We start from the raw sequence: 26,561 nt of genomic DNA on the forward strand, positions 1-26,561 counted from the left end.
CTGGTTTGGTATTCATGTAGTTTCTCAGGTGTTCTTTGTCGTGGAAGTGTCTTATTTCCCCATCCATTTTGAAAGAGAGTTTTGCTGGATACATCAGTCTAGGTTGGAGGTTGTTCTCTTTTAGTACTTGAAATATCTCATTCCAGGCTCTCCTTGCCCCAAGGGTTTGTGTTGAAAAGTCTGCTGTGATTCTGATGGGCTTTCCTTTGTATGTGATTTGTTTCTTTTCTCTTACTGCTTGTAGTATTTTGTTCTTCTGTTGGGTTTCTGGGATCTTGATTATTATATGTCTAGGTGTAGATTTTTTTTTATTGTAGCTAGTTGGGGTCCTATATGCCTCAGTTATCTGAATGTCAAATTCTTCCCCTCTGTTTGGGAAGTTTTCTGTCATTAATTCTGCAAACAGCTTTTTTAAGTCATTTGTATTTTCTCCTGCTACTTCATGTATTCCTATCAGTCTTATGTTATTCTTCTTTGCATCATCTAGGAGTTGTTGGATCGATTTCTCATGATCTCTTACTGTTTTTAAGAGACCTCTCTTTTCATGGTCACTGACTGCAATCTTATCTTCTATATCTGAGAGCCTATCTTTGCATTCTTTTATTCTGTTGCGTACACTTTCAATAGAGTGTTTAATCTCCTGGATATCTGTTTGAATCTGTTTTATGGATTCCATTTCTTTCCTATGTTGGGCGTTTATTTTTTCCATTTCTTTCTTATGCTGGGCCTTCATGGCTTCTATCATGGTCCTGAGCTCATCTATTTTTCTGTCAGTTTCTGCTCTAGAGTCTCGAATCATGGCTTCCATTTTGCTCACTATCTCTATGGTTATCTGGGAAATTCAGTTTTGAATTTTTCTAGAGCCTGATTAATCTGTTTTGTTACTTCCTGTGCTTTGAGTTCAGGGTGTCCTGGTGGTTCACTATCGGCCTTTTCATCCTCACTTGCCCTACTGTTTGCTATTGGTGAACTGGAAGTCTGTCCTTGTGTCTTGCTTAAGTGTTTTCTCATTTTAATTTTTGTTGTCAGACTGTCCTTGGTTTAATCTCTGGATTATCACTCAAATCTTCCTGATATAGTTGCACCCTAGCTTCTGTGTCTGTAACAACCCACAGACATTCTCATCTTCATAACATCAGAGAAAACAGCTCATCAAATCAACGACAATGCTTTACTCCAACTGATACAATCAGCAACACATTAAGATCAAGCCCAACTTGGGCTCTGACCACCTGTGGTAGTTATAGAGTATATTTCCCATTTAATGGCTCAGACAGAGCGAGGATGCAAGACCCCTGATCTCAGTTAGCTGATGGCTGAACCCCATGATGCTGACTGACCTTGGGCTGCAAGGCCCAGATTGAGTTCCCCATCCTTCTGAATGGTTGAACTCTGCCACATTCTATTACAGGTTTCCCATGCCCTTTCTTTAGAGATATTCAAAGTTGGGAACTCAGAAAAATACCCTTGATGACCACCTCTGTCTTTGCAGAGTGGGTCCAAAGACTTGCACAGTCAGGAGGTCTGAGAGTGGGGGGATTATGGGGGTTCAGGGGCGCCCACACGGCTACCTTCCCGGCGCTTGAGCGATGGCTGCTGGGTCAGGAGCAGGCGTGGTTCTCCTTCCCGCAGTGGATTGGGGCCGGCCCCAACTGGGTTTTGATAACACTGACTGCAAGAAAGGGCATGCATTTGGAGCACTTGTAAACAGGTCTGGGTGATCGGGGTGTAATACTTCTCATAGTGAGCATGTTTAGGAAACACATATTTGACTTGGATATTTAATAAAATGAATTTTCTGAGAGTATTAATATTCTTACTTATTATTTCAATGTTTTGATTGATTTTTTCCCCCCCTGGTACAAGGGTTCATGGTACCACTCAGCTAAATCCCTGGTCCTTATTTTTATTTTTTAAAATTTGTATATTCAGTATTCAATCTTGATATCTTATATCCTATTGAATAAAAAATGTAGTAAACATTGCTACACACTTGCAAATTCAGCTTCTTGGGAGACTAAAGCAAGGGGATCACAATTTAAAAGTCAGAATGGGCAATTTAGCAGGAGACTGTATTGGTATAAAAGTAACAGAATTGCAAATATCTTATAAAATTTCCTTGAAATTCCAGTCATAAATGGCACATCTTCACTCTGATAGAGATGGACCTGCCTCAATCAGTGTACAGGTGTAGATGGTTTTGGTAGCAAACTTACCAATTTAACAATTAAAACCTGTTAATTCTTATGCACTTAAAAATATTCAGACAAAAGGCATTGGATATATTTACTCTGTGTATAAAACAAATAAATGTTTTTCAAAAAATAATCATTTACAAAAAATTCTATTAGGACATAAGAAATTCTTCATTTACAAAGTATAAATATCATGTAGATTGTAATACACAAGTACTACAAACAATAGGAAAAGAATAGATTCACAATTCCAATTAGTTTTCATTTCTTACTGGAGGGATGGAATACTGGTCTTCAGTCACACTGAGCATGTAGTTTACCACTAACCTACATTATTAGTTCCCTTATGTCATTTTGATGAAAAATATGTTTTTCATTTTTTAGACAGGGTCTCACTATGTAATTCAGCCTGGCCTTGACTTCCCTAAGTATCCCAGGCCGGCCTCAAACTTGTACTGATCCTCCTGCATCTTTGTCCCAAGGGGTTTCAAGCATGAGTTACCATGCCTCAGTGCAAAATACATTAGTAAATAACAGTTTCAATAGAAAGTCATGAAATAAATTTATTTAGAACAATATAGAATTAAGTAATGATTTTTAGTATATGATGATGGTGTTTGGAAAAAACTTTCAGTTATATATGTCTTTTGAAAATATATTTAGCAAAATATTTGATCAAAAATACGATGAAAAATTTATGAAACAGGAATTAATATATTGGTGTATGTGCTGCCAAAGTGAGCATAGGAATCAATATATTGGAAAAGAAGCTAGGTGTGGTGGCGCAGCACATGGGAAGCTGGGGCAGGAGAATTGCCACAAGCTTGAAGCCAGCTTGGGTTACATAGTGAGGTTAAGGCCGTCTGGACTCAATAGTGAGGCACTGTCTCAAAAAACAGAACAAGGGCTGGGGATTTGGCTCAGTGGTTCCACTCCCTGCCTTGCAAGCACAAGGGCCTGAGTTTGATGCCTCGTAATCCCCCCAAAGAACAAAACATATACGTATACATATTTATGAAAAGATCAAGATGGACTAACAAGAGGCAACAGGTAAATACACTATGAGAAAAAAATGTAAGGATAATGGATATATTAGTTTCTGAGAAAGGGTCTTACTATGTGACCCATGCTGGCCATCAGCTCTTGATTCTCTTGTATCAGCCCCCTAATGCTGGCCTTATAGATGTATACCACTGAACCTCTGTAAAACAGGATATTATAAAGACATAAAAAGTATAACAATTTTCATTGAATGAATTTTAGATGGTGGAAAAATTCTGAGAAATGCATAAAGTTCCAAATTTGGCAAACAAAGAGGCAGGTAGTGGAGAATGAAATAACTTGACAAGAAACTAAAGTGACACTAAAAAAACTTTGCTCCATAAACTCATCTCGCAGTAAGTTTTCAAGCGATTTCAGACATTGATCAAGATGCCATCTGCATGTGTACCAAAGACCCAGGATGAATATGTTTATTATGTATAGCGAATATATACAAATATGAACATTATAATAAGTATGCTATACTCAGCTGGGCATGGTCTCAAATGTTTGTGATCAAAAAAGGAGAAAGGGCCGGGGATTTAGCTCAGTGGTTCTGGATGCCTGCCTAGCAAGCACAAGGGCCCAAGTGTGATCCCTGGTACAAAAAAAAAAAAAAAAAAAAAAAGAGAGAAAGAAGAGTAGTACATGGTGGTACACACCTGTAATCCCAGCACTCAGGAAGCTGAGGCAGGAGGATCACTATGAGTTCAAGGCCAGCCTGGATTACATAGTGAGACCCTGTCTCAAAAAATAAAAATTAAAAAAAAAAAGGAGAAATAAATTTCTGCTGATTATTTCACCAAGGTAATGCAATGTTTACCTAAATCCAAACAATATCTTTATAAGAAATGGTACATACAGGTCCATTACACATGTGCATGCAGATTTTCAAATCCAGGACAGAACTTTACCTAGTAAATATAAGGGTATATTAGAAAATAGTTTCTTATCTTTACCTGTAGCTAAGTGGTAGCATGGGCCCCTAGCATGCATAATGCAGGTTCAATCTAGTACTACACATGGGGAAAAAAAAGTAACTATTTGATAATAAAGTTGTGTCTGTTCACCTCATCAAAGGATGGCTCAGCATTATAAAGCTGTGGTGAAACTCACCTCAAAAAAACAACAAAGAGGGCCAGAGATACATTTCAGCACTGCAGTGCCTGCCTGGAAAGTGTGAGGTCCTGAGCTCAATTCCCAGTACCAAAAAAGAAAAGTGGAAAAAAAAAAGGCAAACAAACAAACAAACAAACAAAGCCTGTTAAAAAAATCAACAAAGAAAGAACTGATAAGATTATTTGAGTCTTGATATATTTCCTCAAACTCAATTTTTGTTATTTTGTAAAAGCTTTTAAGAAAAACACCATAATGTGATGAATAACTCAATAAAGCACATGTACCATAGAACTAGCAAATGTTATGATGAATGGAGATGTAGTATATGAATTATTTCAAAACTCAGCAATAGTCAAAGATATTCACTGTCCCCACTATTCTGTAACATGAAACAAAAATTAATGTGTTATCACAGGACGTATAGGCAAGACAGACAAAAGGCAACAAAAGGATTGATATTAAAAATAAAATCTATGCATGAATAATGAAAGAATCAAGATGTAAAATTTGAGAACAGTACTGGAGAAAGTCATAGTGAATCTCCTTGTTTTGATACTCATTAAAACTATCCCAATACAATGAAGCTACCCGATACACAATCAGAACACAAATTATAAGTAAATATAGCTCTCACACACTTTGATCTCAAAGCAGTATACACAAAAACTACAGAGAATTCTAAAAAGTCACTGTCCAAGAACCAGTGTTTAGCTGATTATCAGTGAAAATAGGAAAAAATACTTTGTTATTAATAGAATGAAAAGTGCAGGAAGGTCCCTATACCATGTGGCTATAACAAACATTTTAAGGAAAAAACTACATTGTTAAAATAACATTTAAGTGGAAGATTAAACTTGTTTACAATTTTTTGCAAATACTTCTGAAATCTGCCTTGAAAGGAATCAACTAGATGCTCCCATCTAGCTCCTCACTCAGTCACTAATGAAAATGCCTCTTCACTGGGGCTGGGGATTTAGCTCAGTGGCACTGTGCCTGCCTCACAAGCCCAAGATCCCGAGTTTGATCTCTGGTACCAAAGGAAAAAAAAAGCTTCTTCACTTATCACTGTAAAGCAAAGACATTACTGACACCTAGAAATGATCTCACACTCCACTTTAAAAATTATTTAAAAATTGTGGTACACTATATCAACAAATTCTTTTAAAAGTCTACATCTTCAAAGAGAAAAATCATACATAGTAATAAAATTGGGAAAGATGATCTGAATGTCAAGAGAATAATGTACAGACTCAGAATTGATGGTTCAATATGTTAAAATTCTTTAAATGATATACTTAATACAATCATATTTATAATACCAGGAAACAACTCTAAATTTAACAAATATCTATTAAAACTCCTTCTGAAAAACAAAGGGTAGTGTTATATTTATCAAAACTCCAATTGAAAAGGTAAAGGAGAGAGCTATGGATTTAGCTCAGTGATACCGTGCCTGCCTCGCAAATACAAGGTTCTCAGTTCAATCTCTACTACAAAAAAAAAAAAAAAAGAGGTAAAGGAGAGAAAGATATCCTTTCCCACTATTTAGAACATGCTGTACTGTTATATAGTCACTTAAACCTGAAACTCAACCTGTAGGCACAGTAAATTTATAAGAAGTACCAAGAAATACATTAGCTTTATATTTGTTTTTTGGTTTTGGTACCAGGAATTGAACTCGGTTCCTTGCACTTGCAAGGCAGGCCGTGGAACCACTGAGATAAATCCCTGGCCTAGAAATACCTTAGCTGTAAACAAACTGAGATTTCATAGAAATCAAGTGTAAAATGATTCCATCACTCATTTTCTATGCAAAGTGAATCTGATTTTTGCAGCATGAATATTCAAATGTACACTCTGGGTAGATTAAAAAAGTATACAACATATGAAAGTAAAGTATGAGGAAAAAAAAACACTGTATAAGAAAATCGAAGCCAGGTATGGCAGTGCACACCTGAAACTCAACACTTGGGAGGCTAAGGCAGGTGAACCCTATCTCAAAAAAACAAAACAAAATCTAGGAAAGAGAAAACTTTAGAAATAAAATTGTGAAGCCACAAATGTTAGAGCAATTTGAAGATACAAAAAGTAATGTAGGATTTCTGTTCAGGCAAGGAAATACTTTATAAAATTAACATGCAGATGGAAAAATCCTGAGAAGGAATGTTGATTCTGTACAAGTGACAAGGAAATATCTAGAACAAAAAATAGAGATTTTATAAAAAATAATTTTATCATAAACATGAGAATAAGATATAAGCAGATATTTTATAGAAGGACTTACACAGGAAATAAAAAAATACATAAAACGGATGCATAAAAGACAGAAAAATGTGAAAAGACATAATTAAATTTCTGAATAAATCCATGAAACTCACCAAATTAGAAAAAGCCTACTGGTGTTAGTTGGCTACGAGAAATAGGAATTACTGCTGCCTGGCTACAGCAGTGTGGATGGTGCACATTAAGGTCTAAATGGATACACACCCTGCATGAGCAAAAAGGTGCCTGGGCCCTGGGCATCTATGGTGTTTTCTCAAATCTGCTTCTAGGGCAGGGCATGAATGGCCTTGTGATGTTTACACCATGACAGAGCCCGACAGGCCTACTTTCCAGTAACTGTGCAGAGCCAGTGAAGATGCTTGTGAGACAAACAGTGGAGATGCTGTCAGGAGCTACCTATACAGCAATTCAAATAAATGTGGAAATTAATACTGACCAACTCAAGTAAAAGGCAGGATGAACTCTAACAAATTCATTTGGGCACGCTGAACATATACGGACATGAGACTGATGTGTAGCTTGTGGCAGAGCACATGCACAATACTGGTCACTCTCTAGGTCTACAGCCAGCATAAGAAATGTACAGCCCAGAAGTGATGAGCAGTGGCGCAAGTGTAGAAAAAAGACACCAGCAACAGGGTTGTCAGCAGAGCACTAGTGATATTTGGGTCCAATACTTCATTCTTTTCAGGGCTGTCCTGTGGGTTATGTGACACTGATCAACATCCTTGACTTCTACCCATGCTTTAAATCTTGCTTGTGCTCTGCACAATGATTATAACAACAACAACAACGATGACCAAAAGTTGACATACGCTCATGTGTTTCCTGATGTGCACAATCACCAGTACCTGAAAACCAACTTAGCAGGGGCATACAATCTCCTGAATGACAAGGTACCAAGAATGGGTAACCAAAGACCACAGAGCTGTTAAAATTCTCTGCACCCAAACCCAAGCAGAATGAATGGCACTACCCAAAGTACCCTGTCCGTGCACACTTTCTCCTTGTCCCCACCACCTGTGCTAATTTCCAGATGTCACTGATGTAAAAAGCCAGAACAGGCTCCACTGCTTGATGGTCTCTGACGACACCCACTGGGAGAGAGGACAGACTAAAAGGGGCCTCGAACTGAATCTCTGTGCTTTATCTCAACAGTGCCTTTCTCCATAAACCATTTCCATTGTTTTCTCCAGAAGCCAACATGAAAATCTTGCCCTCAGAGTTTGGGGAAGCCAGGAGACACTTGCAGGGATTTCAGGGATTGAAGTCGCTTGTCACTTTTGGAACACACCACAAAGGCTCATGGTCATCTCTTTCCCCGGAGAGATACGAATCACTAAAAAAGGGAAAGAGTCCTGGAAGCAACAGTCCTAGGCAGACCTGTTTCAGCCTACTGAGGTGATGAAAGAGGAAGTGGGATTATAGGACTGAACAACCCAGTATGCAAAGTCAGATGTTGACCTAAGGTTAAAGCAGCTACATGAGTTCCCAGAATCAGCGTAAATTAGAACTAGGAATAGAAGTGTTTTCTCTTTAGCCTTGCACATGCTTGGTGTCTTCTGTTCAAACTACTCAGCCCTGTATCATCATTGAAAAGTTCCATTTTATCCCCTTGTCATGGTAATATAAGCCAGAGTAGGACCAGAGTGGCAGACCTCTTTATGATAAAAAGCAAAACAAAACAAAAAAAACAACAAAAAACAAAAAACAAACAAACAAACAAACAAAAAACTCTCAGAGTAGTCTTCCCTTTTCAAAACAATACTCATACTATCTCCTGCTTGGATTGCTCTGGAGAAGCTGATTAATACAGCATTCCAAACAGGAAACAATCTGATGAATGTCATGTTCTACAAAGGACTTCTGAAGAGTTGAAAGAATGAGTCTACAGATGCTCTTTGAGTTTGAAAAGGAAAATAGCATGATCAACCCAAAGAAGTTGAAAATAAAATGTATTGAAAATGCACAAAACATACCCGATCTATCAAACATCATTGTCAAGTGTTGGACCTTTTAAACCTGCTCAACACACTTGCCTTGATCTGTGTTTGGAGAAATATATGTTACACAATACAAAATTCATAATGAGATACTGAATATCTCATGAACTTCATAAAATACAGTCTACTGTAAGTCGTTGGCTGTTCACTCTCAGTGTCTGGGTGCTGAGTGACTCTTTACTGTGCTCCAACATCATGAGCATGAGTGTACCATGTAACACTAGTGAGAAAAGTAAATAAATTACAAAACTGAAAGGCTTCCACTAAATAATTTTTCTTTTTTGCTTCAGTACTAAAGATTTAACTCAGGGCCTCATGCACGTTAGATGAATTAGATTGGTGGCACATCCCAACATATTTATTTCATAATGAAACAGGATCTTCTTCAATTTTCTAGGCTGGGTTAGATGTTGCAGTACTCCTGTCTCAGCCTCCCATGTGGCTGGGATTAAAGGTGTGTAACGCCATGCCTCACTGATGTTTACTTTATCCAACCACTTAAATTTTTGTACATCACTGTGATTAAAGAACCTCGATCTTGAACTGGCAAAATGTCACACACCTGTCATCTCAACAGTCAAGGAGGTAGAAACAGTATCAAAAGTTCTGCCCAGCCTGGACAATTTAGTAAAACCAGATCTGAAGAAAAAAATTCTAAGGAGGGAGGGCTGGTGTGGTTTGGAGCAGACTTCCTGAGTTCAGTACCTGTACAATAAAAAACATCAAGCACTCTTTGAAATCTTTTGTATCCAAGAGAAAACCTTTCTCATTCTATTTTTTTTCATTTTACTTCAATGACACCCACCCTATTTGAAACCTACAAAACCAGTTTCCTGATTTCTAATTTTTCCAAACAAATAATTAGGTGAACTGATCAGTAGTACAGAAGACATAATCTGTAGTATTTGTTACTATGTTCCCCTCCTTTCTTTAGGCCTGTGACCTCTGACCCATTCTCAGGCCAAGGCAGTGAAGGATCCTTCAATTACTGTCACACTAAGAGCGATCTGACCTTGGGAAGGAATTCAGTTATAGTTGCTGATTTCACCTCCAACAAGCCCTGCTTTCCCATTTCCTTTTTACTCCCCTTTGCTTCTCCCTATTAAAAAAAACCCTTTTATTCCTCTTCATGTGCCTTTAGTCCTTAACTATAGGGATTTACCTCTACTTCAATGCTTTATACAAAGTCCATTTCAAGCAACATTTCAAAATTAAAACAATGTGTAGACACAGTTCAACAACTATAGCAATTATTTCAGAGATGAGAGCTCCATTTCCCTTTCCACTACTGTTAGGAAAGTTTTCAAGGAGCTCCAGTAGCCCAACCCCTAGCAGAGTCAGCTAACTACGACAGGCCAGAAGGTCACGTTAAACATTTCCGATAAACATCTGGTACGGGAACAACCTGACCTAGCCCTAAACATTCCCGTAAATGATCCCCCACCGAAGCCCCCCCTCCTCTTTCTCGGAATTCCCCCTCCCCTATAGCTTGTGGTTTTTTTCTTTAAAAACTGTGTATCTTCCCTGCTTCGGGGCTCAACTCCTCTGCCCCTGCGAGGGTTATGAGCTGAGCCCCAGCGCGCTGGAATAAAGACCTCTTGTGTTTTGCATCAAGAATCGTCTCTCCGGGGTGTTTATGGTGCATCGCGGCATCCCAGACTCAGAGTAGTGGGATCCCTCCCTGGGAGGATCTTACATTTTGGGGGCTCGTCTGGGATTAGCGATTGCTCCTCACTCCTGAGAATGACCTTGGAGGTAAGAGGGGATCCCCACTTTGAGTGTTGTTTGTCTGTATTCTGTATAGTGTATTTTCAGTTTTGCAGTTGTCCGACAGTCTGTAAGGCCTGTCTGACAGTGGCCGGTAGACGTGCCCGGAGGGCCACAGGCTGCAACTTGGGAGATGTCCCGGGTATGGGGATATTCAGAGACGTCTGAACATCCCCCCTGAGTTCTGAATTTAGTAGATTGTCAGAATTTAATATTTGTGTGCTTTTGTCTTGTTGTTTCCGGTGTGATTTTTTTAATAATCATGGGACAGACTGTGACGACGCCACTAGACTTGACGTTGAAACATTGGACTAAAGTTAGGGCCAGAAGTAGAGACTTATCTGTGGTGATCAAGAAAGGACCCTGGCAAATTTATTGTGCCTCTGAGTGGCCATCTTTTGGCATAGGCTGGCCACTAGAGGGCACTTTTGATGCAGGAATAATATTGCTTGTTAAAGATATTATTTTCCAGGCTGGACCCGAAAGACATCCTGACCAGCAACCCTACATTGTGGTTTGGCAAGACCTTGTCCTGAACCCCCCACCTTGGGTAAAACCTTGGGTACACAGGCTAACGAATCAGCCTGTCACTCAAATTTTCTCTTTAAAGGAGGCCCCATCAGGCAAAGATGAAACGGCTCCAGGAATCCAGCCTCACCCACGGATTTACCCAGAGATTGAAGGGCCCCTGACCTGGTCGGAACCCCTTCCTCCCCGTATCCACAAGCCCCTGCCCCTCCCAAACCTATTGCAGAGCCCTCAGCGCCGCCCGAGGAAATTCACGGACCTGCTTTGGGGACAAGAAGTCGGAGAGCAGCTTCCCCTGGGGCACCAGATTCCACAGTAGCCCTCCCACTGAGAGCTTATGGGCCACCTCCCCCTGAGGGTTCTCATGGTCAACCTGCGGCACTGCAGCCACTTCAGTATTGGCCATTCTCCTCCTCTGATCTGTATAACTGGATAACCACTCTTCCTTTTCTGAGGACCCACAGAGACTGACCAGTCTTGTGGAGTCCCTTATGTTTTCTCATCAGCCCACCTGGGATGATTGCCAACAGCTGTTACAGATGCTGTTTACCACTGAGGAACAGGAACGCATTCTCTTAGAGAGCAGAAAGAATGTTCCTGGGGCTGATGGGAGACCCACCCTGATGTCAAACCTCATTGATGCTGCTTTCCCCTTGAGCCAACCGGACTGGGATTACAACACCGGGGAAGTTAGGGAGCGACTGAAAGTCTATCGCCAGACTCTAGTGGCGGGTCTCAAGGGACCTGCGAGACGCCTGACCAATTTGGCCAAGGTAAGAGAGATTACTCAAGGGGAGATGGAACCACCTTCAGTATTCCTGGAAAGATTAATGGTCGCTTTCTGGCGGTATACCCATTTTGACCCAGAATCGGAGGGACAGAGAGCTTCAATAGCCATGGCATTCATAGGACAATCAGCTCCGGATATTAGAAAAAAGCTTCAGCGAATTGAGGGATTACAAGATTATACTATACAAGATCTAGTAAAGGAAGCTGATAAGGTATATCATAAGAGAGAAACAGAGGAAGAGAAAGAACAATGGAAAGAGAAAGAGAGGGAAGAATGGGAAAATAAAAGGGACAGGAGACAGGAAAGGAATTTAACTAGGATCTTGGCTGCAGTCGTTAGGGCAGAAAATTATAAGAGTCGAGAAAATAAACCAAGGCAGACAGGGTACCTGGGCAACAGAAGACCACTAGGCAAAGATCAATGTGCATATTGCAAGGAACAAGGACATTGGGCTAAAGACTGCCCAAAGAAAAAGGGAGGACTTCCTAAGATATTGGCCCTAGGAGAAGAACAACTAGGATGGACGGGGCTCGGAGCCCCTCCCCGAGCCCAGGATAACCCTAACTGTGGAGGGGCAACCTGTGGAGTTCCTAGTTGACACTGGAGCACAACACTCTATTTTATTGCATCCTTTGGGAGAGATAAAAAAAGAAAAATCCTGGGTAATAGGAGCTACAGGGCATCAATAATATTCATGGACTACTAAAAGAAGAGTGGACTTAGGAATAGGCTGAGTGACTCATTCCTTTCTGGTGATCCCTGAGTGCCCAGCGCCTTTGCTAGGATGAGATCTGCTCACCAAGATGGGGGCCCAAATTACTTTCTCCCCTGAGGGCCCCAAATTAGAAGCTAAGGGGCCAGTTACCCTTCTAACGCTACAGCTGGAGGATGAATATCGGCTCTATGAGGCGCCACCTTCACTGGAGACTAACATAGAGCATTGGCTATCAAAATTCCCCTGGGCATGGGCTGAAACTGTGGGGATGGGACTAGCCCTCCAGGCTCCACCGATTCTGATAGAGTTAAAGGCAAACTCTGAACCCATCGCAGTCCGGCAATATCCTATGAGCCTTGAGGCCCAACAGGGGATCCGGCCCCACATCCAGCGCTTCTTAGAATTAAGAATTTTGGTGCCCTGTCGTTTGGCATGGAATACCCCTCTCCTACCAGTCCAGAAGCCAGGCACAAAAGACTTTTGCACTGTACAAGATCTTAGGGAAGTTAATAAGCGAGTGCAAGATATTCACCCTACCGTTCCTAACCCTTATAACCTATTAAATTCTCTCCCCTCTGACCGAATCTGGTACACTGTTTTAGACCTTAAAGATGCTTTCTTCTGCCTAAGATTACATCCTGCCAGTCAACCTGTTTTCGTTTTCAAGTGGAGGGACCCAGAGAATGGTCAAATGGGACAACTGACCTGGACACGGTTACCCCAAGGATTCAAAAATTCGCCTACCCTATTTGATGAGGCCTTGCACTGAGATCTTGCATCTTTCCACGCTGGCAACCCCCAGGTAACTCTCCTCCAATATGTAGATGACCTGCTCCTGGCCGGATCCACAAAAGGAGGCTGTCTATCGGGAACTGAAAATTTGCTGACTGAATTGGCGCATCTAGGATACCGAGCCTCAGCAAAGAAGGCATAGCTTTGTAAAAGAGTGGTAACCTACCTGGGATATAATTTAAGAAATGGACAATGCAGGCTGACAGAGGCCAGAAAGAGAACTGTGACCCAGATTCCCGTACCAAAAACTTCGCGGGAGGTCAGAGAATTTTTGGGGACTGCGGGGTTCTGCCGGTTATGGATTCCCGGTTTTGCCAATTTAGCAGCCCCCCTTTACCCTCTGACTAAGGAAGCAGCCCCCTTCACTTGGGGGCCCCAACAACAAGAATCCTTTGACAACATCAAGCAGGCCTTATTGTCTGCTCCAGCTCTCAGTCTACCTGATCTAACTAAGCCTTTCACCCTGTTTGTCGATGAGAAAAGGGGAATCGCAAAAGGAGTGTTAACCCAAACTTTGGGACCTTGGAAAAGGCCAGTGGCCTACCTGTCAAAGAAGCTGGACCCAGTAGCACAGGGATGGCCTGTCTGCTTAAAATCAATAGCTGCCATTGCCACCTTGGTGAAAGACGCTGATAAACTAACTATGGGACAACGATTGACTGTCGTGGCTCCCCATGCCTTAGAGAGCATTATCCGACAGCCTCCAGATAGATGGCTGTCCAATGCCCGGACGGTTCATTATCAGACTCTGTTGCTGAATGAAAGAATCCAGTTTGCTCCTCCAGCTATTCTCAATCCTGCTACCCTGCTGCCTGATATCACCGAGGAACGGGTGATACATCAATGCCACGAGATTTTGGCTGAAGAGGCTGGGTCCAGGAAAGACTTGACTGACCAACCCTGGCCCGGAGCTCTCACATGGTTCACTGATGGAAGCAGCTACATCGTGGAAGGTAAGCGGGTAGCGGGAGCGGCAGTGGTAGATGGCACTTCAGTGATCTGGGCCAGTAGTCTACCTGAAGGGACTTCAGCCCAAAAGGCAGAACTAATCGCCCTTACCCAGGCCCTCCGACTGTCAGAAAAAAAAGATATCAACATCTATACTGACAGCCGATATGCATTTGCCACGGTGCATATACATGGAGCCATATATAAACAAAGGGGACTCTTAACTTCAGCTGGAAAAGAAATAAAAAATAAAAAGGAAATACTGGACCTCTTAGAAGCCATACATTTGCCAAGAAAAGTGGCAATTATCCATTGCCTGGGGCACCAAAGAGAAACCAATCCTGTTGCCATCGGAAACCAACAGGCAGATATAGAGGCAAAAAGATCCGCTCAAGGCATTAATATCCTCCCTCTACAGGAAGACCTAGGGACTGCCACTACCAAGTTGGCCTATTCTGAGAAAGACTTACAGAGGATAAATGACTTAGGACTCTCAGAACCTCAGCCAGACGGGACTTATGTCCTGCCCAATGGAAAGACCATCCTACCAAGGGAAGAGGCCAAAACTTATCTTCAACAACTACATGGGCTCACTCATTTAGGGGCCAAACATCTAAAGAAGATAGTTCAGACTTCCCCATATTATATTTATAACCTCTCTGAGCTAGCTGATGAAACCATTCATCAATGTATACCCTGTCAGCTGGTAAATGCCTATCCTACTAGGCTTCCCCCGGGAAAAAGATTATGAGGGGACAGGCCTGGCAGCTATTGGGAAGCCGACTTCACTGAAATAAAGCCTGCTAAATACAATAATAAATATCTCCTAGTTTTCATAGACACTTTTTCAGGATGGGTAGAGGCGTACCCCACAAAAACAGAAACTGCTACCATTGTGACAAAGAAGATACTCGAAGAGATCTTCCCAAGGTTTGGCATCCCTAAGGTAATCGGTTCAGACAATGGACCAGCGTTTGTTGCCCAGGTAAGTCAGGGACTAGCCAAGGTCCTGGGGTTTAATTGGAAATTGCACTGTGCCTATAGACCCCAAAGTTCAGGTCAAGTAGAGAGGATAAATAGATCATTAAAAGAGACCTTGACCAAATTGTCCTTAGAGACTGGCATTATAGACTGAATGGTCCTCCTACCCCTTGCTTTGTTCCAAGTACGAAATACTCCAGGAAAATCTGGTCTAACCCCTTTTGAATTGCTTTATGGAGCCCCTCCTCCTTTAATAGGAATTGGTAACTTGGCAGATCCAAATGTTATCTCTTCTAAACCTCTTTATGGTAGATTAAAAGCCCTTTAAACTGTCCAACGCAAAGTGTGGAAACACCTGAGAGAAGCTTATGCTCCAGGAGACCTCCAAGTTCCTCATCAATTTCAAGTCGGGACTCCGTCTACGTCCGCCATCATCGGACAGGCAACCTAGAGTCTCGTTGGAAGGGACCTTTCCCGGTATTGCTGACCACTCCCACCGCCGTCAAAGTCGACAGAATTTCAGCTTGGATCCATGCTTCCCATGTCAAACCGGCCCCCCCACCAGCCCCAGAATGGAGACTGGAAAAGACTTCTAACCCCTTCAAGTTTAAGGTTGTACGGACTCCTGATCCTAATCCACCCCCTTCTGAGTAGTTCCACAAATCCCCTTGGATCACCACGTTGGTGTCCACCTTATTGGGACCCCTTATTATCCTTTTATTACCTTTAACCATTGGGCCCTATGTTCTGAATAGATTGGTTGCCTTCATCAGAGAAAGAATCAGTGCAGTGCAGGTACTAATGTTGAGACAACAATACCAGCCTCTAAGAACCCAAGCCTTAGATATAGAACATGAAGAAACTAGACATTAAGGGTTCTAAGATTAGAACATGTGCAGAAAGAAAAAGGGAGGATTGTTAGGAAAGTTTTCAAGGAGCTCCAGTAGCCCAACCCCTAGCAGAGTCAGCTAACTACGACAGGCCAGAAGGTCACGTTAAACATTTCCGATAAACATCTGGTACGGGAACAACCTGACCTAGCCCTAAACATTCCCGTAAATGATCCCACCGACGCGCTAAATGATCCCCCACCGAAGCCCCCCCTCCTCTTTCTCGGAATTCCCCCTCCCCTATAGCTTGTGGTTTTTTTCTTTAAAAACTGTGTATCTTCCCTGCTTCGGGGCTCAACTCCTCTGCCCCTGCGAGGGTTATGAGCTGAGCCCCAGCGCGCTGGAATAAAGACCTCTTGTGTTTTGCATCAAGAATCGTCTCTCCAGGGTGTTTATAGTGCATCGCGGCATCCCAGACTCAGAGTAGTGGGATCCCTCCCTGGGAGGATCTTACACTACTACCAATATCACATGTCCATGTCCACGCAGATGCCCTAATTCAATGTGTTTGTCAATCTAGGTTTAATAGGCAGCTCCTTCAGAAAGATGTCTTAAGCATGAATTCCTTCCCTTCCCTTAGTAATACATTAACATCCCCTCCATTTTTCTCAGTGTTATAAACTCACTTGAATGCCTGATTTAAACATCCTAATTGGAAAGAATATTTTATTTAGGGCCAGGGATGTGGCTCAGTGGTGCCTTACCTTCCTGGCAAGTGCAAGGTCCTGAGTTTGATCCCTGGTACTGCAGAAAACAAAACAAAACAAACAAAAACAAACAACCAAAAAAAGAATATTTTATTTAATTAACGTATGAGTAAGGCTATGGAAAATGGCCTGAGATAGTCAGGAAATAAGCCACACTGGTAAAAACTAAAATAAGAACAGTGAACTACTACTACAGACAGTGGACGAAGTCAAGTCCTCAGGTAACATGGAATGCAGCCACTCCCTACTAAACTCCTAAGTTTCCAGAACTTAAAAGTGCAAAATAACCACTTTTTCTCTACAATCTCAGATTTCTATAAAACTTACATAAGAAAAAAGTTTTAAGAGCCTGAGTTCCAAATGGTCATTTTAAATACAAAGTCACCTGAGCAATCACTGTGCTCTGATTATCTATAAACTCTGGATTGAGGAGCCATCTGGCCACTCACCCAGGATGCTTCCAAGAAATCAGGGAGTTATTCTTAATTCCAATAAAGTATCCTAACATCCTTCTTCTGGTTCGTGACAACAGTCCATCATGTTGTGAGACTGTCTTGGGTGGAGACAGGTGGAGAGTCCCCGCAGTCCCGGGCCTGACCCTCCTGATGACACAGAAGGTTGTGGAAGTCAGATAGAGACCAAAAGTGTAGAAGCATAGTTGTACTTTTATTCAGCAAGCATGCAAGAGTACAGCTGCCTTCTCTCAGTGACAGGTGGGGTGCCCAAGAGGGAGCTCCAGCTGAAGGGGGCTCAAGATAGTATAGTGTGGGGGCAGAGGGCATCTTTACTTAATTGGTTAATGATTGACTTGGCTCATTACTAGGGACAATAGGGAAGGGTCTTTTAGGGCCTTTTGCACCTTAGGGTCAAGATTTTATTTTCTTTTTGATTTTAGCAAACCAAACTTTGCAGGGTAAGCTTTGTTAGGGTACTGCGTGAAGAGAAAATGCAACCACAGACTGTCAGCTTTTCACGGCGGTTAAGCTGTTCTGCCAACTATCTGAATTCCTGGGGGAGGGTTCCCTCATTTCTCTCTGCCTACGGGTATCTATCCCCAAAAGACCACGAGCGCTATTCTTTTTTAAAAAATTTTTATTGAGTTTATTGGAACAATCTAGATATACAATGTAATTCCATTCATTATTGGGATCCTGTACTTTTTTTTTTTTAATTGGGGATCGAACTCAGGACCTTGTGCTTGCAAGGCGGTGGCATCACTGAGTTAAATCCCTGGTCCATGAGGTCTATTCTTTATCACTGTGAATACAGGTCTGAAATAAACAAGGTGACAATTTTGGGGGCTGCTGAGTATAGAATACAGGATTTCAGTACCTGCTTGGTAAGCACTCCGCCCGAGTCACACCACCTGCAATGGATTCTCATAGCATTTATCAAAATCTATTATGACTTTGGTAATATAGGGAAATAGCGCAAATTTAGGAATTCACTGTGAATATAAAAAGGCAAAGGTCTGAGGAGATTAGTTATGGGTATGCATCACAAACATTTGTAAATGTCAGGTCTTCCAGGTCTGCTACTAAGAGGAATGAGACCAGAGACCTAGCGCATCACAGCTGCACCCAGCTCCAAACCAGATTTGAATCAGGGTCTCCCCAACTGGTCCCCTGGCTCTCCCCAGACTGGTGTAGAAAGGCTGTGTGTGGGGCCACTCAAAACATCACTGTGGGTGGGGAGTATCACAGGGGTACAGGATACAGGGAACCCGGAACTAATCCTGACCCAGTACAGGGAAAAAGGGACAAAAGCACCAAAAACCAGGAGAACCTCGGGGTTTGGAGCTAAGCGGGGAGGCTGTAGTTCTCCGTAGCAGGCTCTGGCCGCTTCCTTTCAGATTTTTCTCCCGATTCCATCCCATCCCCGCTTTCTCTCCCATGACATCAAGCAGTGTGCAGCTGGTAGAAGTCACAGAAGGTGGCTCAGCAAGCAGGATGGGACTTTCAGTAAAGTGCTCAGGGCGCTCACTTTGGCACCATGACACCAGAAGTTCCCTCCTGATGGAGCCACCTGCTTGGACAATTCATAAAGCCCTCCTCTTTATGGCTGATTGGCTCCTTTTCCATTGCCCATTGCCCAGCCCCTCAGCCAAGAGTGAGAAGAGAAATAAACTGTGTGCATGGATAGAGCTCAAATGATAGACCTAGGAACTTCGGGACCAGGCACTTTCCCGCGATGTCAACCTCACCTCGCCTAACAACTGTATTTAAGCAGTTTACTCCTGGCTTTCCAGAGCCGCCCCGGTTTTCTTAACGGACCTAATGGTCTCTTTCTGAAAATGGGGTCACGTGTGTGCTCAGAAGTTCCACAATCAGTGCCTTATGGAAGAATCGATCTCCTGATGTAAGAAAGCATCACTAGTGCAGGGCAGGACAGGACAAAATGGAATGGACAGAGGGCTGGCTGTTTGGTCATATTAGGGATGACTCAGCAGCCTTCATGGTCACATTTTCACACTATCTCAATCTATTTATTTTCAGCCAAGAAAAGGAACACATGCCCCCAAATGAACACAATTATTGTGTAAATGAAGAAATTAGGGTTAAATGATAGCAATATTCTGCAAAAGAGTAAAGATGAAAGAGAAGCAAACATTCCAACTCCTTAGGCAAGCTTCATACTTCACACTTCACATGGGGTTGACCACCTTTAATTATGAGATCCCACAAGCACATATAAAAGTTAATGGCACGATAGGAGGTCTTTTCCATGCTCATAGAATGATTTTCATCTTTTATCACTCCTACTTTTTTTTTTTGAGGATCTGCAGTCCCAGAACTATAGGCAAAAATTATATACAGGAGAGAACAAGTGTATTTAAGAGATAGTTCATGCAGTCACGAAAGGAAACACATAGAATCTTCATGGTGTGATGGCAAGTTTCAACCTCAGAGTCAGCCCAGTGCAATATACTTCCAAATGCAATTCCATTGCCCTTTTCCCTTTTCTTTTCCAAATGTGGTCATGGATCTCAACACAGCCCTGACTATTCACTTACCTCTTATTCCTGGCTGCTTTCAAACCCAAGCCATTGAGTTTTATATCCTTGAAATAATACACCTTGGCCTTACTATTTTTCACTTTTACCCAACACTTTAGAGTGATGTGTTCTCAATGCACTGTAGAGTGAAATTTTGTACTCATCAATCTTCTCCTCTATCAAAATCAACAAAACCCATGAGATTTTTATGGAACATTTCTTACTTCTGTGGCCCTTCTGCATATTTATTGCTTGGTTTTAAATATGTATGCTGAATATAAGAATTATTCCTCTCACAACACTATCAAAGTTTCAAGCCTGCATCCAATCTGTAATCATACACCACATGCAGGACCTTGCTTGCATATTAGATTCCTGAATCATCACAAGGATCTTCTGAGGCACATTCTGATTGGCCTTGGTTTTCTTGATGAAGCAGATGAAGGTGGAGAAATTGAATAGTGTCCTAGGTCCTCATAGCTATTGGCCGACTAAAATGTATGTTTGTCTCCAATACGGTATTCAGGCTTTGCAGTGGGCTGTCTACTCCACGTGGATATTTAATTCTTTAATATATTATCCTTCCCTAAATGGTTTCTGTGCACTCAACTTCAACCTGCTATCATGTTCCCACTCCCAAGGTGGTTGCTTTCTGAGACATCTTGAATGAGAATAATTGCTTTCTTATTCAGCTCAAGAATATGTGTTCTCTGGTCTATTATCCATTTCCATGTGAGAATGCTCCACATAGAAAAATTAATAAAGAAACAAAATTCACTTTTACAAACTCTTTACAAATTTTGAGGCTGGAAAGTCTAAGAGCATGGCACAAAAATCTAGTAAAACTCTTTGTGTTTCATGACACATTATTGAATGCCAAGTAACAAGTGAACACTGTTTATGTAAGAAGTCTTTCATTCATAAATCCCCCACTTTCATATTAATTACATCATTCCACTCATTAGAGCAAAACTCTCATATGCCCATCAGCTTATAAGGATCCTTTATCTCAACTCTGTATCACTATTCAGGTCCAGAAATAGGAAGTTTAGGGGTATATTGAATCTCACACTGGTTTACCGATTGGAAATCAGCTGGGAAGAAGTCCACAGTACATGGATGTCTACACTTACCCTTGAATCTCCATGCCTCTAGACACAGAAAACTTAGTGGCCAGTCTCCATTTATTGCTTTATTATAGGTGACCTAAGTAGGATCCAATCTTTTGTCATGCATCATATGTATTTATTTAATATAAATGTTTCTCATATCATACATAAACACTATTCATAGCAATGCTAAAATAGTTGTGTGAAAGATCCAAGTTACACTGCGTAGAAGTGTTTTATGCACTATTGAAAGGTCTTGTCTACTGAGTGACTCTGCAGAGTTTTAAACACTCTGAATTGTACTTTCACAAGATGTGACTAGTTAATGGCCAGCCTGACTCCATCTTGTGTGTCAAGGCCAGTTTGTACCTGCACTAGAATAAAGTGCTTGAACAAAGCTCCCCAAACCCCCACATCCTGCTTGGCAGTAAACTCGCTACAGGTGCTTGATGTTCTGTAGCTCACCTTGTGACCATCCCACTACCCTGGCATGGTTCTGCTTCTGTAAGATTCTGCTTGCTCTCCCCTGAGCCATCCCCACCAGAAAATATGATTTAAAAGGAGAAATCAAACTGCTTCTCTTTGCCAAGGAAATTTCTGAGCACTAGCTACCTTGGCTGCTGGCTATATAATAAAAGGACTTGAAATTGGCACAAAGAGTGGTGCATCTCTGTTGTTCAAACTCATCCATCCATAACAAAGAGAGTGCAATATCAGCTGGGTTTATTATGGCATCTTTATTAAGACTTCAGTAGATATAAAATTTTTTATACAATAATACTTCAGGTAGTGTAACATCATATAAAGTATACTTGGGAAGACAAGGACTGGACTCAATTCTATAACCCTTAACATATCTTTAGTACTCTTTTTACTGAAGCATTTGTCTGTAATTCTACTCTCCTCTGCCCCTTTTTTATCTTTCTCAGCCTGATTTCCCATGACTCTTGAATCTCTCCTCTGTGGTCTAATCTTTCTCTTTCTCCATTTATTACCAGAAAAAAAATCATTTGCTTTTGATTTTATGCCCACAGTCTACTCCCACCTTCATTATAGCCCCTATTATGAGGTGTCTTGGAATATGTTCATCTGCCTTTGCACTGAAATACTAAAAGTTAGGGAAATAATCTGGCCATTTCTATCACCCACGAAAGCTTCCTAAGGGCCTAACACAGGGAATATTGTAGAATAAATCCTTGAGTACTCCATCAAATTAATAGGAATACACAATATTGGGGAGAAAACTGGTTTTGCTTGATAGAATGATGACATACAACATGCTACATGGTCTGTGTGCATCCTTCCTTAGTGTGTTCACATCCTGAATATTCTACAATGTGACTGAGCCGCAGCAAAAATGTCACTGTCCAAATGCACCAAGCTGTCTCCAGACTCATGTTGTAGTCCATAGATGACAATACTGTGGCACACAGACAAGAAAAGCCCCACACAGTTCTGCCCAACCAAAGGTTCTTTCAAGGAAGAGGCAAGGACTAGGCTTTTCTTTAAAGGCACCTGCGCCTAATTATTTCCTTTTAATTTTTTTTTCTTTGAGGCAGAGTCTTGCTATATAGCCCAGGCTGGCCTCAAACTCATAGCAATCCTTCTTCCTCAGCCTTCCAAGTGCTAGAATTACAGGCTTGTGCCACCAGGTCAGCCCTTAGGGTGTAGCACTTTATACATAGTAAATGCCTTCAAATGTTAGCTGACTAGATTGGTAATACCAGTATTTTCCCTTTTGCTATTCCAAGAGCCCAAGGCCACTTGGTTTATTTAGAAGATAACTGGAGAAGAAAATTATAAAAATTTTTCTGTGCAGAGAATAACAACCAAATTTACCAATTAAGGAACAGTTTCAGGAATTGTTGGAAAGTGAGTTAGTCTGTAGTAACTATGCTTCAGTTGTCTGCAGTATGCTCAGGAACGATTCACTTCCTCTTCTGAACATCTGGTTTTGCACAATTGTTCAATGAATATTCAGATAAACACTTGAATACAAGGTCTTGCTCTAAGGTCAGATCTCTGTCATGTATTTTGGAATGTTTCTGAAGACTTTCTACTCCTTCTGTTAACTCTCCACACTTCTGTGCTTGGATCGCCAATGCAAAGATACACAAAGCCAACATGGAAGGCTTTGTTTTAGAAGATACGATCCTGCAGTGACATGTCTTAAATTGGGCTTCTAGTTTTTCAAACTTAGACTATTTTTCCTTTCAAATGAAAAGCTTTCTTGAATGAGTGAATAATACAGTTGTAGAAATTGAAAGGCAGTGGTAGCTTTGACTATCCAACACACCTTCTCCAATACAGTCTCTTCCATTTGCATCAATTCTGAAACCATGAACTTATATTGACTTATTCAAATCAGGTTGGTTGCCAATGGGACATTTCTTTCCTCTTCTATTGACTTTACAGCCAAATACAAGCAATTCAGTCCAACACACCCAAGGTGCTTGGGCCTTACCTTCATTTTAGATAGGGATCTGTCCAGTAAATTCACAGCCAGAGAAAATGTCTCCATATCAAAGCCAAAGAACTGAGTTAGACTAAAAAGATCTTTCACTTCAAATCCCCCAGTCTTGCAGTCATTCTAAAGCCATTACCATGTGCAGATTCAGTTAGTCCCAAGCCATAGACCTTTGGCTAACATCTGGCCTCCTGCTCTAGCAGGGTATTCAGCTGGTGTCACAGTTTCTGGGAGTCAGATGTTGTCAATACTTCTATCATCTTGGTAGAGACTGTGGCTCCTTGGCATGATCACCCTCCCTGGTCCTGCTTTCACATCGCCCCATGATATCAAATACGACAGGCATGGGAGGTGAGGACACTGAGGGCAGGAGGGGAGAAACCTGGGTGGGAGAACAGTCCTGGGTGGAGGTCTCCACAGCACCACTGAGGCTACATCGCCTCTCCCTCTCCTGGTTGGACCACAGGAAACTACCATGGTGTCTTTTAAAAATTTTTGTTGGTTTTTTTTTTTTTTTTGTTTATCAGTACTGGGGATCAAACTCAGAACCTTGCACTTAGGAGGCAGGCGCAGTGCCACTGAACTACATCCCTGGGCTTAGTGGTTTGTTTTTTTGAGACAGAGTCCCACTATGCAATTAAGGCTGGACTTGAACTCACTATGTAGCCCAGGCTGGCCTTGAACTCACTGCAAGCCTCCTGGCTCAGTCTCCCAAGTGCTGGGATTACATGTGTGTGCCACCACACCATGGTGTCTTATGTGGCATTCTGATTTTACTAAAATATTTAACTGAAATCCAAACTCATTAAATAGAATTTTATGTTGATATTTGGATGGAGCACAGGGTCAGTTGGCCTGCCTGACCCCCCCCCATGATACACACACACACACACACACGCACACGAACTTACTGTTGGAGCCTTAAATGTCTAACTTATCTTCAGACTTCCATTAGTGACTCTACCCAAGTTTCTAGTATGAATTCTGTGACTCTTACTGAGTTGTTAGAATGTATATCATCAGTCTTTACAAACAGCAAAAATCCTGGGAAGTTTGCCATCGGTGATCCAGACCTGAGGCAAGCAAGCAGAAGGGCTTTGGAGAGTTGCCTCACATCTCCATTGCTGCCCAGAAAGTTTCAGCTGCCCACCTGTTTCAGGCCAGACATACAAAGTCCCTCACTCTGCAGAAACCAAGTTGCCTGAACAGAGGGCAGGGGCTCCCCCAAGTCTTTCCAGGCTAAGACCTTCCTGGAAGACAGGTGGCTGCGGCAGGGTGGGCAGAAGAGCTACCAATAATACTATGATAGCTCAGGCTCCACCACAGGACAGTGGAGCTTCTTCAAGAAAGCAGGGGTCCCAGCATTTGACAAAGCACACATTTAGCTAAACCTTATGTTATGAGCTATCATGTACATTCCCACAATATTTATTTTTATAAATACATTTATACTGTCTTTGTGTTTTATTTGTTTTCCCAGTGCTGGGGATCAACCCCAGGGCTTTATGCATACTAGGCAAGCATTGTACAATTGACTTACACCTCAACCCCATATTTATATTGTTACTTAACAAAAAAATGCAAAAGAGAAAATAAAGTGACTGCTCTACAAACTATAATGTGTGAGATTCATTTGGCTCTTGATTCAAGCAAACTTAAATATGGAAAGCATAATGATAAGTGAAACTTGAAAGCTAGCAGAAAATTATCAATTTTTCAAATGTAATGATTTTTTTATTGATTTGCAAAATGACCCTTTTCTTTAGGGGTGTGTGCTGACATTGTCATGAGTGCAGGCCTGAGGTGGTAATGCTGGCTAGGAGTAAGTGCTATTGCTGCTGCCAGGCATATGTGGACACACACAGAAGCAGCCCGGAGAGGCAGCTGGAGCTCCAGAAGCAAGGGGCCTGGGGACCCAGAATGTCTTTGTGCAGACCTGAGCCTGCCACTGCTACTGAAGGGAGAGACACAGGACCAGGGCAAGTCACTCAGCCACTATGAATCCCTCTCCTTCCTCCCTCCCTCCCTCCCTCCTTTCCTCCCTCCCTTCTTCCTTCCTTCCTTTCTAAAAAGGAGTTACATCCACCCAGTGGGAGGTCACAAGATGCTACACAGACCCTTTAAGGTCCTGGTACATGCAAAGCAGTCAAGCAGTGGTAGTGAACGTTGTGACTGAGGGCTGAGAAGGCAACACAGATGGGGCCATACCTTGGAGCCATTGCAGGCCGGTGCTTCTCTTCTTCACATAGCCTGGCTCTGACCTGGATGGGGACAGCATTCCTCCCACTGTAGAGATATAAATTTGTGATTGGGGCAGAATACTAGGAATAAATAAGAATGGTTTGGGGGAATTAAACATAGAGGTTTATAGAGCTCTGAACAGAAACTGGCTAACATTTTCCATGAGAGATCAGACAGATTTATCCAGCTTTTCAAACTATGAGATATCTGATCCACTTCAACTCCACCACTGCAAATTGAAAGCAGATGTGGGCAATCTATAAACACACAGTAAACTCCAGTAAATCCATAGTTGCAGAACCAGGGGCAGGCTTGATTTGTTCCACTTATGTCAATACTATTGGCAAAGAGTGGTAGTGCGAACAACTATTAATCCAATGGAGAGCAGAGTGTACTAAAAGTAGCTTCATGATAGAATTAAGCCAGACTTTAAATCAATCAGCACATTAAAACCATGTTACTAATCAATTAAAAGGCAGAGATTATCACAGGCAGGAGGGGTCCCAAGTAGGTAGCCCAGGGACCCCACTTTACAGAGGTGTTTTATAGGGTGAAACCCATGTGGGTACAATATAGGCCACAGTCATGAACATACAATAAGGTTACAAGTATAGTCGCTTATTATTATAAATAGTGGTGGTCCAACTGGGAAACAAGTCATGTAGCAAGCGTGGATGGAAAGAACAAGGATTCTCTAGTGGTGTCTGGTCACCTCCAGGGTGATTGATGCCTATCTATACTTCACTAAGCCCAGTTCTTTGAAGAAGTATGTGAGTCTGGTCATTTTGTCTCCATCTTGAGGCCTGGTTTTCAGCTGATGTGCAGCTGTGGTGTGTTTCACCTTTGTCCTGGCCTTCTTGAGGATTTAGCCCTATCTGACTGCCTATATACTATCTAAGGTAGCATGAAGAGGGTGGCTGTCTCTAGGCCTCAAAGTTGGATAAATCTTGTCTGCTGTCAGATGGTGTGACTTCATTCAGGGGGAAGAAA

The 26,561-nt window shown here is 41.9% G+C and overlaps 1 protein-coding gene and 1 pseudogene across 1 annotated transcript; one reads left to right on the forward strand and one right to left on the reverse strand.

Moving 5' to 3' along the window:
- Positions 1-10,670: 10,670 nt before the first annotated feature.
- Positions 10,671-15,126, forward strand: LOC104853633. Its single transcript, XM_010611710.2, is given in 5 exon segments — positions 10,671-11,118; positions 11,121-11,366; positions 11,369-12,236; positions 12,238-15,086; positions 15,089-15,126. Coding segments are annotated over 5 exon segments (4,449 nt in total).
- Positions 15,127-22,705: 7,579 nt separating this feature from the next.
- LOC109117649 lies at positions 22,706-23,590 on the reverse strand (annotated as a pseudogene).
- Between the last annotated feature and the right edge of the window lie 2,971 nt (positions 23,591-26,561).

This window comes from Fukomys damarensis, unplaced genomic scaffold (genome assembly GCF_012274545.1).
Source record: "Fukomys damarensis isolate Sample0158 unplaced genomic scaffold, DMR_v1.0_HiC HiC_scaffold_19, whole genome shotgun sequence".
Taxonomy (NCBI): domain Eukaryota; kingdom Metazoa; phylum Chordata; class Mammalia; order Rodentia; family Bathyergidae; genus Fukomys; species Fukomys damarensis.